General features: G+C 46.5%; 1 protein-coding gene across 1 annotated transcript; it reads left to right on the forward strand.

The window, feature by feature from the left end:
• Positions 1 to 2,194: 2,194 nt before the first annotated feature.
• C3H1orf115 (chromosome 3 C1orf115 homolog) lies at positions 2,195 to 6,399 on the forward strand. The gene is made up of 2 exons (XM_066316234.1): positions 2,195 to 2,569; positions 4,880 to 6,399. Exons 1-2 carry the CDS (start codon positions 2,282 to 2,284, stop codon positions 4,997 to 4,999), a joined length of 408 nt encoding a protein of 135 aa, XP_066172331.1. The 5' UTR covers positions 2,195 to 2,281; the 3' UTR covers positions 5,000 to 6,399.
• The last annotated feature ends 6,398 nt before the right edge of the window (positions 6,400 to 12,797 follow it).

Here is a 12,797-nt window from a genome sequence, read left to right on the forward strand (position 1 = left end):
TGCTGGTTTTCACCGCTCCACATAACCAGAGCTGTAGCAATGTTCCATAAAACACACATTGCTTTTTCAGAGGACAGAGCTGATGGATTTTAGTTCAACTTTCCCATGAAACATGGCACTGCCAATTTAATGTTTATATATCAGGGCAGCTTGCAAATGGTGTTCTATCCAGTGCTAACCAGCAGTGTGAAATTGCCCTGATTCCAAAACCCTGTGCCCTCCTCCTTTTGCCCTGCTGGAACATGAGCCTTGACTCACCTCATGCTCTCCATAGCAAATACACCCAGAGCTTCATCAAGGACACAGTCTGAGTGCAGAAGGTGTAGGTGCAGACAAGTGCAGCATTTGGCTTTCCAAATCTGCTGCCCCAGCAGCAATAAGCAGTTCTGAAAAAGATCTCAGGACTCTGCTTGCCTATAAAACTTAGTCTGGGCTCAGTGAGATGGTGCCTACCCAAACTCAGTGCCTGGTTCCGGGCACTCTCACCAGCTGCTTTGTGCTGGACCTGTTACGGGTCAGTTACTCCTTAGGTAAGTATGGGATAAGCTGCATTTCAGATCCAAGTGTTCCCAACTTGTGTGTGGTAGGGGCCTGGTCTGCCATTTTATCAGCACTGCTTTAAATTTAGGAATATGAAAGAGTTTTAAATGCCACATCATGTTTCCCAGCTCCAGGCAGGGATAGGGATGCCTCAAACCTTCAGAGGCCTCTTGAATTTAGCTGTAATTTGTTGGCAGCATCTTGGCGGGGCATTTGGGGTGGGTGGAGGGTGAGCAGTGGGTTACTGCATGGTTCAGCTGGTCTGGGTTGGGGTGGGGTTTTTTTGGGGTTTTTTTGCATTACTTCTTTCTTTGAGGTATACCAACATTTCCAGAACTAGTTCATCCCTTTTCACAGTCCAGTTTAAAAACACTGAAATGTATATAAATCAGTGAAAATATAATTAAGAGTAGTTCCTGGCCCACTGAATGAATGACACTGCTGGGGAACCAAGTGGGGTCATTTTGCCATTGGTAATGGATGATGCTAAAATTCCAGCAGCTGTTTGGACATAAGGTTTTGGTATCTGGTGTCATACACTGAAGGGTACCTTAGACCTACTCATCTCAGAACATGTGATTCCCCTGCCACCATGCAAATGGAGACACTAAATCTCAGCTGAGAGATGTATTCTGTGAGGTTTCTGGTCATTCTGGAAAAGGAAGCAAACTTGTGAGGTACAAACCAAATCTTTGGGAAGGCCTGCCTCTCTCGGGAAGATGGGAAAAATTACCTACCTCAGAGCTTCTCCTGTAGTGACAGCCCTGAGCCTTGGCTCACACCTTCCACCCTTCAAGGACATAGCCCCACTGTTCCTTACACAGCTTTCTAGAGCCTGGATGGTGGACAATCACCATCCTTGGGACAGATAAGAATGTGAAATGCAGGATTTACTTTCTGAATGGTATGCACATATCTTGGGGAGATGCAGGTTCAAGGCTTTGTTCGTCAGTAAGAAAAATCAGGGGAAAGGATTGGTCTGTCCCCGTGTTCCATCTGCTTGTCCAAAGCGTTCACAGGTGTATCAAATGTTGATAAACACACCAACTGGTTTAATAAATTGTATCTCTCCTCCCTGTAGAACTTTGCGTTCCTCGATGTACCCCAGGTGAGGAGCACTGCTTAGGAGAGGCAGCTGTTAGCTTGCAGCACCCCAGCCGCGGAGGTGGGGCTATCACAGCCTCCCCTGGGCTATCCCCCAGCGTTTGGGCAAAAGCCACTGAGAAACTTCTTCGCCCCTTGGCCAGGGGTAGTCGAACGCTGCCCAGGACGCAGAAGAGACTTTATCCTTGGCTTTAGTAGGAACACCTATAACTGAGGCACGTCCAAAGAGCTTGGCCTTTCTCGCTGAGGGGGAAAGAGCGTGACCTCCTGGAGCGGTGCTGCCGTGGGCCGGAGCAGGGCGTGCGGTGCCACGGATCTTCCAAGGTCTCGCCGGCCCTTGCGGCGCCGAGGCCGAAGCAGCCCGGGGGCGGTGCGGGCTGTGCCGCCCCGTCAGCGCTCACCTGTCCCGCGGAGCCGACGGGCTGCAGCCCCGGGCTCCTTCCCGCACCGCAGCGGGGCCAGGCTCCGGAGCCGGGGGCACCGCCAGCCCTCGGCCGCCTGCCCCGGGCCGGGGAGCCTCTTCCCGCAGCCGTCCCGCCCCGGGGAGGGGGCAGCGGCCGCCTCCGGCCACACCTGTGGCGCAGCGGCGGAGGAAGCGGCCGAGGTCGGCGCAGACGGGTCGGCGCCCTGCGGCACCATGACGGTGGGCGCACGGCTGGGCGCCAAGGTGAGGGGCAGGTTCTCCCGCCGCGGGCCCGGCGACGACCAGGTCTCCATCCTGCCCGGAGAGGAGGAGGAGGAGGCGGCGGGGGCCGGGGGCAGCGCGGGGGCCCCGCGGCCGGCGGCGCTGCAGGAGGAGGAGGAGGAGGGCACCGGGTGCAGGAAGGTGCGCTTCGCCGTCCTGCCCGGCTCCTACGAGCCGCTGCGCCCGCCGCGGGCCCCCGGCAAGCGGCCCTACGGAAAGCGCCTGAAGAAGTACGGAAAGGTGAGGGCACAGCGCGGCCGGAGCGGGGACCCTCGGTGTGGGGACCCTCGACACGGGGACTGCGGCGCCGGGAGGGTTGTGGGGCCTCGGCTCCGACAGTTCCGAGGGGCTCTCGGAACGCCCCTTATCCCGCTGGCTTTTCGGAACCAGCGCCCGGCTCCGAGGTGGGCTCAGGGCTTGCTCTGGTCCTGCCCAGGAAGGAGCCGGTGCTGCTGGAGGGGGGCCCGACACCGACCCTCGTCTGGATCAAAGAGCACAAAATCTGTCTATTCGAAGTGAAAATGACACTAAGCTGATCCATGTGACGGGTGCTTTGCCTCGCTGGTTCTGCGTTTCCCTCGGTGTCATAATTTTAAAACGATTCCTTAAAATTTCCAGTTAATTGGCCTGCATTTTTTCCCCTTCCACTGAAGTGCCCGAAAGAAACAGTAAACAGCCCTGCAGGACATTCCTTGGCCAAGGTGACTTAGAAATCACTGCTGTGAGTTACAGGGAAAAAAAAATGCAGCTTGTTCTTCATCTGTAACAACAGTTTGGATCAAAATTGTTCTTTTGCTTTCCTGTGTGGGAAGTCACAAGTCCTGCAGTCTGGTGGTTTGGTTTTCCTCCCACCGGAAGATGGGTGCCTTTGGTTACAAAACTGGCATGTGGAAGAATTCTATTGTTTTTCTCTTGTTCATGTCACTTAAGTACATCTCAGGTATGTCTTGGACGTTCATAGAAAAAAATAGTTTCTGTGTTAGCAGGAGAAACCTGTCAGTTGTCAGGAATCCTTTCCTGCTGTTGAGATTACAGATGTCAGCATGAGACGTGACTTTCTACTGCATTCTATTAAAACCCCATGATTTTGGTAAAGATATGCTTGCTATGTCTGACATGCAGAAAATTCCATTAGCTTGGCAAAGTTACTTTTGAAATTGAATTTACAGATGTTGTCGGCATTGTCGGGAGCTATGTCATAAAGAGACGAACAGAATATTTCATTATTTTGTGATGAATTTGATTCTTTGAGTTTCCAGCACTGTGTTTTCCAGGTCCCATGCTGCAGGAAGCTGTCTCAAGCCTGTAGGCCTGATCTGTACAGTGCAGTTTTGTGAGAGTGGTTGAAGCAGGTCATCGTTTTGCTGGTGGTGCTGTTGGTATAAAGGTGCTTTCAATGGTGTTCAGAGCACAGGCCAGTTCTTGTATTCCCTTTTGTGTTGGTCAGCTGACATTCCCATGAGGAAGGGTTGCCAGTTTGGCTCTGGCATAAAGAACAACTCATTAAAGAGCAGGTGAGGTCTGGGTAGACAAGTGAAGAGTGGGAAGGGGGAAAGAAGACTCCTATGTGACATAGTGAAGCAGGGGCAGATGAGGGAAGGCCTTGCATCTCCTCCTCCAGCCTCAGGATCTGCCCCCATGCTCTAGTTGCCTTTTCATCTTGGCCTCTTAACTCCTTTTGAGTAAGTTTCCATAGGAGTAAACCCAGCGAAGTTCAGCTGTGTTGTAGCACCATAACAGCTGAAGCTTTTTATGTGCCAGAACCTCTGTAATCCAGCTTTAAGAAATCATAAGAATATAATAGATATTGATTGGATTTCACTGATTTAAAAGTATTTACTCATAGTCAGTGTTTTCCATGTTGCAAGAGCTCATTTTAATCTAGTCCCACACAACCATAAAGAGTTACTAACAATAACTCTGATGTTCCTCCAAATCTGACCACATTGTATTACTTCCCCAGTCATGAGCAGCCACATGAATAAAAACTATCAAAAATTAAATTAAAATTAGATTAAGGTTTTCAGTTAAATAATCCATGGCAAATTTATCTAGTGCAGTACACAGATGAGTTCCTGAATGTGTACTCATGTGGATCAAATCTTTCTTATTTTGACCAAAAAAATCTTGACAAAAAGCAATGAGGTTTCCATAGAAGTATTCTCAGTGGTTATTGCCTTCTTGTTCAGCTCCAGTTTTAGCACCTTATGAACTTCTAGGAATTACTAACATAGTTAGAACATGTAATGTGGGAATTGTGTATTTCTACAAACTAGGGTGAATTTAAACTAAATTTATTCTTGAATAGAATCACATGTAAAAGCCTGGCTTCCTGTGGAGGCTGCATCCGTTCAGTTTAACTATACCCTGTGGGTGTGTATGCCTATACAAAAATAGATGGTAAAATGTTTTTCCACTCTCCAGCCCTCGTTAACTGTGGGGGAATTTAATTTTCTGGGGCCGTGACATTGGCTGTCAGAATGATTTTATGTGAAGGTATTTTCTATCACTTTGTCTTTTTTTATCCCTTTTTCTCATCTCTCTCCCCAGAATGTCGGGAAGATTCTGCAGAAGGGTTGTCGCTACGTGGTGGTCGGCCTGCACGGGTTAGCAGCAGCCTATTCTGCTCCCTTTGGAGTGTCAGCACATGTGGCATCCTTCGTCCGCTAGTGCAGCTCCCTGTGCCCCATGGGAGAGACAGGAGGCCATTGCTGCTTTCTCAGGATTAAATTTGAGACCTGGATCGGAAAAACCTCTTGGACCAACAGCCCTGAGCGCCTGTGCCAGGTCCTTTCCCAAGACTGAGTGCTCTTCTCTGAAAAAAATTCCAGTGCGTTGTAAAATCGGACTCGGTCAAAGAAGTGTAAGGATGAGAAAATAATCTTTGATTAACTGAACTGAAGTTTGTTTTTGGGCATGAGTTGGTTTTCCAAAACTATGTGGAAGAGAGCCAAAGATGGGTGGAAAAGCAAGTAGATGAGGGAGAGAAATGAAGGAAAACAGAGGTTGGGAGAGCAGCTGGGGAGGTGGAGATGAGTTTGGGTAGATGAGAGGAATTGTCAAAGCAGTGGAAGAAAAAGATAACAGAGGATTAGGAAAAGATAGGTTTTCTGAAGATTGGTTGTCTGAGATTTTGAGTTTGGTGGTGTTTTTTTTCCTGAGAGGGTTAAGATTATGAGTGTACCAAAAAATATACTTGGGCATAAATGGAATGTGGCCTGAAATGTGGAGAGCTTTGCTTCACTGTGATTGTTTGTTTGAAACACTGGACATAATGAGCCTTTAAAGAATCATGAGAAAGATGTAAAAATCCAGAAAGAAAATGTGATTTTGGGGCATTAAAGGCTCACTGTGATTAAAATTTTAAACTTTTCCTCTGCTACTATGAAATCTGCATATATTCTTTTTCTGAGAACAGGGTTCATATGTGATAAATCTAATTCTGGAAGCTGAGGCATTTTATGGCTAATTCTGTGGTGTTCACTAGGGGAAAAACAATTGATTGTCAGCTGCATCTGAGAAAAAATAAATATACATACATTATTTGATATAAGAATGTACAAGTGTGATGTATGAGAACGGGGCCAAATAACCTGCCAGCTCCATCTTCATTTCTGCACCTGGAAGCTGTAAGCAGAGGATGTCAATATCAGATGGCTCAGCTCAATGGTGCAGATGCAGCAGCTTCCATGTCACACCTCCAGGGATATATATTGTACATTGATGACCCAGGAACAAGGTGGTTTATGGGCCTTAACATTTTGGTGGGGTTTGTTTGTTTGTTTCTGTCATTCTTTTGTGGTAGTTGTAAATGACTTCCCTGCTAGCACTTTTTATGTATTATATATACCTTTCTAGTTTTCATGGTGTTTTTTATAATCAAGGAGTTGACTTAACTGGAAAAAAATGTTGTTCACTTGCTTTCTTTGCCTTTTCTGAACAAAGGAGTTTGTATGTCTTGGCAAACCACATTGTATTTCTTTTAAATGTAGCAAATGAATCAGATGGGGGGTGGGGCGGGATGTTACACTCTTCTCTAACTGGACTGTAAATAAAACCCACGAGATCCATGTCTGTTTTTACCTACGCGCGTAAGTCAGTGCACAAAGGAGGAGTTTCTCAGCAGCAGCCCAGGCAGCGAGGGGAAGCTGCAGTGTAAACTTCCCCACGTTGTTTTGCCTGTGGCCTCAGTGCCCTGGTTGGACATGATCGTAGCCCAGACTGTGTGGAAATGCTCTGGAACAGCAAGGTGTGGAGATGAGGCTGCAAAGGATCTAAGGTTGCAGGAGCTGGGGTAGGAATAGCTACAAAGGGATTTTGCTCATTGATTTCATGCATTCAGTTGTTTCTCTTGAGGTTTCTTGTGGGGACAGATCTGTCCCTTTTATCTGCCCCATCAGCATGCCATAGGACTGTTGATAATGCAGTAAGAACAGTCCTAACACCCACATGCCACACCAGGCCGCGGAGTTTGGGATTAACTTCAGAGTTTGCTACACCACTCCATGTTTTACAGTGCTCCTACAGCATAAATCATTAGACCTTTTTTTTTTCAAATTACTAAAGCCATGCAGGGAGAGATACGTGTCTCCATTTTTCTGTGTGGAATGAGTGTCCCATCTATTTGTCTGTGGGTCCCCTGACTAGTAAGGCTGCTCCCTCATTGCAACACACAGGGTCCAGCCCAATCAGACCTTCCACAAAGGTAAACATGAACCTTAGCTCCTGAACTGCTCAGCACAGTGGACTTTTGCCTGCTGACACCCGGCCTCTGCTCACCTGGTGCAGTTTTAAGGGAATAACCTGGGTGCTCTCTATACAGAACCTCAATGACACGTACATGGTGCTTCTGTGTGAGCCTGAGAATAGCAAAGCCTCAGGCATATTGGTGAGTCAGCTTTGGCTGGCCAGTGTTTCTAAAATAGACCAAAAACAAAGAGGAGAGAGAAAGAAAAAGTAAGGAGTAACCTGTGCTATTGCAATAAACCAGCTAATGATTCATTTTCCACCCTCAAAATGAACTGATGTTTCTCACTGAGGTTACCAATTAGTGCTGCTTATCAGTTCTCCTTGAACAGTGATTCACTCCTCAGCTCCTGAAGGGAATTTGTGAGGCCAAGCCCTGTCCTGAGGGTTTGCTACTCTCTTCATTAGCCCAGCTCATGCAGCAGTGACTAGAAAATCTGAATCCAGAGGATGAGGTTCATTTTTCAACTGGGTGGATGGCAGAGGGCTGTACTTCCTGTCAGTCATGGCAGCATCTCTGTTGGGCCAGGTCTGGCTTAGCTATGATGCAGACAGGTGGAACAGGGCAGGTCCTGCAGCTCTGTTGTTAAATGTCTCCATGACATAAGAGATGGAAGAATGTTCCCTGACCACCTCAGCATTGGCTGGCAGGTCATCTGCTCAGCCAACAAAATGGGCAGCCTCCATCTGAAGCAGAACTGGAATTCTGCATGTGAGATGAAGGAGATTGAATCGTTGGTGATGGGGAGGAGGCTGGGATTGGTGAGGAGCCTGGGTTCCCAGCCCTGGCAGATGCCAAGCTGTGAGGACAGTTTGGGACTGAAGCTTGGCTTCTGCACACGTGTTACGTATTCTTGGCAAGGTTGTCCTTGGAGGAGCCACCCCAGCAGGGACAGCTCTCAATCCACAGAAGCACACAGGCTCTTTTATTAAAATAGGCTTATCTGCAGCTGAACTCCTGGTGCCTCTGAGGAACAAAACAGATGTTTGACTTGCTCATAAAGAATGTGGGATGGTGGTAGGTACCATGGTGGGTACATGGTCCAAAGACTTGATTTGATGTTTTGAGCTGGACAAAATACGTTGCTCATTGCTCCACTTGGTGGGTTTTGTCTTCAGTGGTGTGCTACTGTCCTATCTGGTTCCCTTCAGATTTCCATGCCCCTTTCATTGTGCTTTATAACAAATAGCAGGATAAATAGGTTCAGGAAGCTGAATACATGCAAGAGTGGCAAGACGTAGGTAGTCAACTTGTCCATGCTTCTCTCAGCAGCAAACTCTAATAACCAGACAGCCTGGCAAGTCCCTTTTACTTTAAATTCCTGACTGTTCCTGGTGACTGCTCAATGAGTCACAGAGCAGAATAAAGCATATTTCTGATGCTTTTGCCAGAGTATTTAATTACTCCTCTGCCTTACTGTAGGCTCTGAGGAAATCGCAGAGGACTCATAGCTCCTGTCCTTTGCCCTGCAACATTAGCAGCAAGGAAGCACTCTTGCACAGCTCGCTTTGGAGGTGCACTGACTGAGGAGAGCTGTACCACACCACAGCACTTTGGCACTTCCAGATCTTTGCCCCTCCCAGGTCATGGATCACTTCAGGGGTGAATGTCCTTTCTGATCTCTGCCTGTCTGTCAGACGGGGAAAGGGGCAGGTTTTCTGTTGCGGTGCAGTAAAACCAGTTGTCTCTTTTTCTATATCCTGAGTCCCTTGTTAGCTGAACACTGGCTTCTTCGGAGACAAAACTGATCCTAAAATAAGCACAAAATTGCAGCAGTTACCTGTACTGAGTGTGCTGTGGCAATCCTTTTTTCTTCAAGGAAGAGTAGAGAGTCTGAAGAACATTAGATTAATGGAGATAATTAAATTAAGAGAAAGTAAAGGAGTAAAATCCTTCCCTTCCTTCTCCTTTCGGGAAGTAGTATTGGGCTGCCAGGCCTGTTTTGCGGTGAAGACTAGGCTCAGAGAGGGTGGTGCACTTTCCTGAATCCTGCCACATGCATGAGGAGAGATGCAGAGCTCTGGACTTGTTCAGCTAGAGGAGGGAAGACAGGAGAAACTTGACAACAGGTTTTCAATAAATAAGAAAGGGTTTCCAACAAGATGAAGCCAGGCTCTTAACTGAAGTCTGCAGCCAGACAGCAGGAGGTCATGGTCATAAATCCAAACTGGGGAATTGTCAGCCAGAAACAAGTCAGGGAAAGCAGTAATATGATTATTAAGCATAAGAAGAGGTTACTTCAGGAGGCTGAAGTCTGTCTGTGGAGTGTCTCAAGGTACGACTGTACAAAGTGGGACGCAACCCAGTGTGAGTGCAGCGTTTACTCTGCTGTTAGTGCTGGAGGAGAGACGTCCTGGCTTCTTCCAGTCTGGATGAGGGATCCTGCCACTGTAAGCAGAAAGCTTTTCTTTTACCTACTGTATGGAAATGTAGACGACTGAGCTCCTCACCCTTGCTAGAAGCAGTGACGCGGAGAATAAAGCTCCTGGTAACAAGGAGCGACTGGCGAGGGCGGCAGCGCTGCCCGAGGAGCAGCTCGGCTTCCACCGCTGTTGCCACTTCCCTGCGCTCCGCTGGCTGAAAGGCGATTGTCCTTTACTGCCATCTCCTGGGAAAAAACCCACAGATTTCCAGCCCCGTCAGCCTGCCCCGTTGTTCTACCTCATGTCCTGCAGGGATTTCCTGCCTTTCCCTAAGCTGGCCTCCCTGTTTGTCCAGATCCATCCTCAGGATGTGGGGTCTCAGCAGTGCAATGTGCGTCTCTGTATACCAGCGCTTCCTACCCCATGGAATCCCGAGCCTCCTCTGTCCAAGTGTTTCAAATGTAAGGCCATAGGAACATTGTTCTTCTGACAGTTTTTTTCCCTTCAACAACTAAAAATGCATGGCACTTTGCCCTGAAGTTCTTGCTGTGCCTCAAAAACATTCCTTAAGGAAGATTCACTGGAGGTGAGGGGATGAGTCAAGGCCACTTCTTATTTCTAAATCTCACTTTTTTCTGAAGAGATGACAGCTGCCTATGAGAGGATGTGTAGTTTTGAATTAGAGGTTGGCAGACAGGAATGACACCGCCTCCAGGAGTGCCTTGGACCCCAGCTCCAGCAAACCACACGTACTTGCCTCCTCATGCTTTCTGTATTCCCGTTTCTGCTGCCCCTAAAGGAATCCTTGCTCCTTCCTTTCCTGGGACACTGAACTAGCATCCCATTGTTTTTTCAGCTGTGCCTGAATTAGGGTGGGGACTTTCCTGCCCCGTGATGGCTGATAAACCAGAGCTTCAGAAGTGTTAATGTTTCTGCTGCTGAACAAATGTCCTGCTCTCCTGGAGAGCCTCTCCTTTGGTCCTTACCTGCTCTCCCAGGTGACACACAGCTCTACCCTGACTCTTCAGACTCCTAAAGCTGCCGATGGATGTTATATACACATGGAAAATAGCATTTAAGGAACACAGTCAACAGCCTCTGTTAGTTAATACTGGGCCAAACATTTGCCTGAAACAACAATTTCTGTGTTGTCCTATTGCATTTAGAGACTGAATGCTTTTGACTGGAAGAAAATTTTCAATTCATCTTTCTGTATGTCAGCTACCAAAGTAGCCTATCAACTCACCTGGGCTTTGGGTATAAATAATTCTCTGTATAGAAAAAACCTCGCCAAAAAAAGAGAGATCCTTTTATTTCTTTGCTCTGGTTCCATTAAAAGACATCTATCATTAATGACTCTATTTATAACTCTATCACTGCCAATTACTCGCCTGAGATTTTTCCACAGATGAATTTCACTGAGCTCATTTCTAGTGCATGACTCACTGAACTCTGATTTCCTTCAAGATTTTAAGAGGAAACAGCAATGCTTTTATCCTCCCCTCCTCTCTGTGAAGGAATTCTTTGAATTTATTGTTTGTTTCAACTTTGGAAAAAGGATATAATTTGTGTGTGTGTGAGTATAATATGACTTTTATCATATCTTCTTGAAATCAGCATACTTGGCCACATTATCCCCTCATCCCTGCCTTTTGCTGAATTATCAGAGAGTCACTGAAAAAATAATTGCCATATCCTTGGTGTGTCAGTTTTAATTCCTTCATTGAGACAAGCTCAGGCTACATTTAGCTCCATCCTAACACGCTGACACCTGATTGAGGCCAGTATTTTGCTGTCTTTGTCACTGGGTTTTTTCATAATGTCCATGCAAACCTTTCCCCTCAATGTGGTAATTCATACCTTTCCAAAGTACAGCACTGTGCACATATTGAAGTCTTAGAAGATCCCCAGCTGCTTGTCTTTTTTTCTAGTGGAAACAAGTAAAATTGTTCAACTCTTTCCTCATCATTCATCTTAGGCCTCTGACTGAGCAGCTGCTACAAGAGAGTCTAGGTTTGCCTCTAGAATTATCTCAAATTGCCCACTACATCTGAAGGCAGATATGCCTTTAACTTTCTCCCATAAAAAATTTTCCACCTGAAAAATTTGTCCTCTGCTACTGAGTTAACACCATGCTTTTTAAAGATAAGTCAACATCATACACTTACATGACTAAGGGAGCCCAGCCCCAGTTTGCTGCAAGATTGACACTGTGAATTCTTCCTGTGATCAGACACATTTTAAGGAAGCCTGAAACAAGACTCTGGCACAGACAATTTCAGCACAACTGTCCCAAACTTAGATGAAGGTATCAGCAATTGAAAAAATGGTCATTTGCTTTCAAGGGCAGGGATACTGTGCCTCCTCTGGCTACAACAAACACAGTTCTGTCACACAAGAGGCGGTGTCTGGATTGTAACAAAACCTGCACCTATTTTGTCTGAATGGCTCTATTCACATTGCTTAACAGTGCAAGGAGCTTGTGGCTCCTAGGTAAGCACCAGTGTGCCTGGGATGGAAGATTAAACAAACCTCCTGCTCAGGCTGTTTACTGGAGGCAGTTTGGGAGGCACCTGGTTGCATGGGTGAAGAGGGCTTTCCTCAAAGCCTTTAGACTCACACCTGACACCTTTAGCCACAACTGTGCTCTCTGCAGCTATTTCTGATTTTATGTTCCTTGTTTCACAGTAGGAAAGGAGATATTATACAGATGCTGCTGCCATCTTTTATTTCTTTAAACTCCTTCTCACCATACTCTCAAGAAGAGTCAGGGCTGAATGTAACAGAAGGGCTGGTCTGAACAAAATCTCCTTAGGATCTTTAGGTCAGTAGATCTAGGGAATGAAAGTTTAAAGTCCTTCTTGAATTTTGAAATATTTTTTCTCTAAATTAATACCCAATTGTTAGCCAAAGTGAGTTGTTTCTGAATGCAGTTCAGAAACAAGTCCTTTGAACTACAAGAATCTGATTCTGATCATCACTGTGCTGCCCATAATGTGCAGCTAGGAAGGAGCTGTAGCTTCTCACAACCATCAAGGTCTCTACTTCTCCAAATTCTCATGCTGGTAAAGTATATATGTACTGCAGACCTATTTTCTCTGGCACCCAGAAGAAGCAAGAAAGCAGCAAATCACCCAATTTTTTTTTCATCTTATCTCAAATTCTGTTATTTTGATGCCTCATAAACAGAAGTTCGGAGAGCAAAATCAATCTGCACTTTGCAGTTTGCACAGTGGAAAATACTGTGCTCAAGAAACCACAGGAATTCGTTACTCATTTTTGCATTAAGCTTGTGAAAATAAGCATTACTGTTTGTCAGGAGTGGCCAGCATAAACAGCAGTTTGTTTGTTTTTTCCA

The sequence above is a fragment of the Sylvia atricapilla genome, chromosome 3 (genome assembly GCF_009819655.1).
Source record: "Sylvia atricapilla isolate bSylAtr1 chromosome 3, bSylAtr1.pri, whole genome shotgun sequence".
NCBI lineage: Eukaryota > Metazoa > Chordata > Aves > Passeriformes > Sylviidae > Sylvia > Sylvia atricapilla.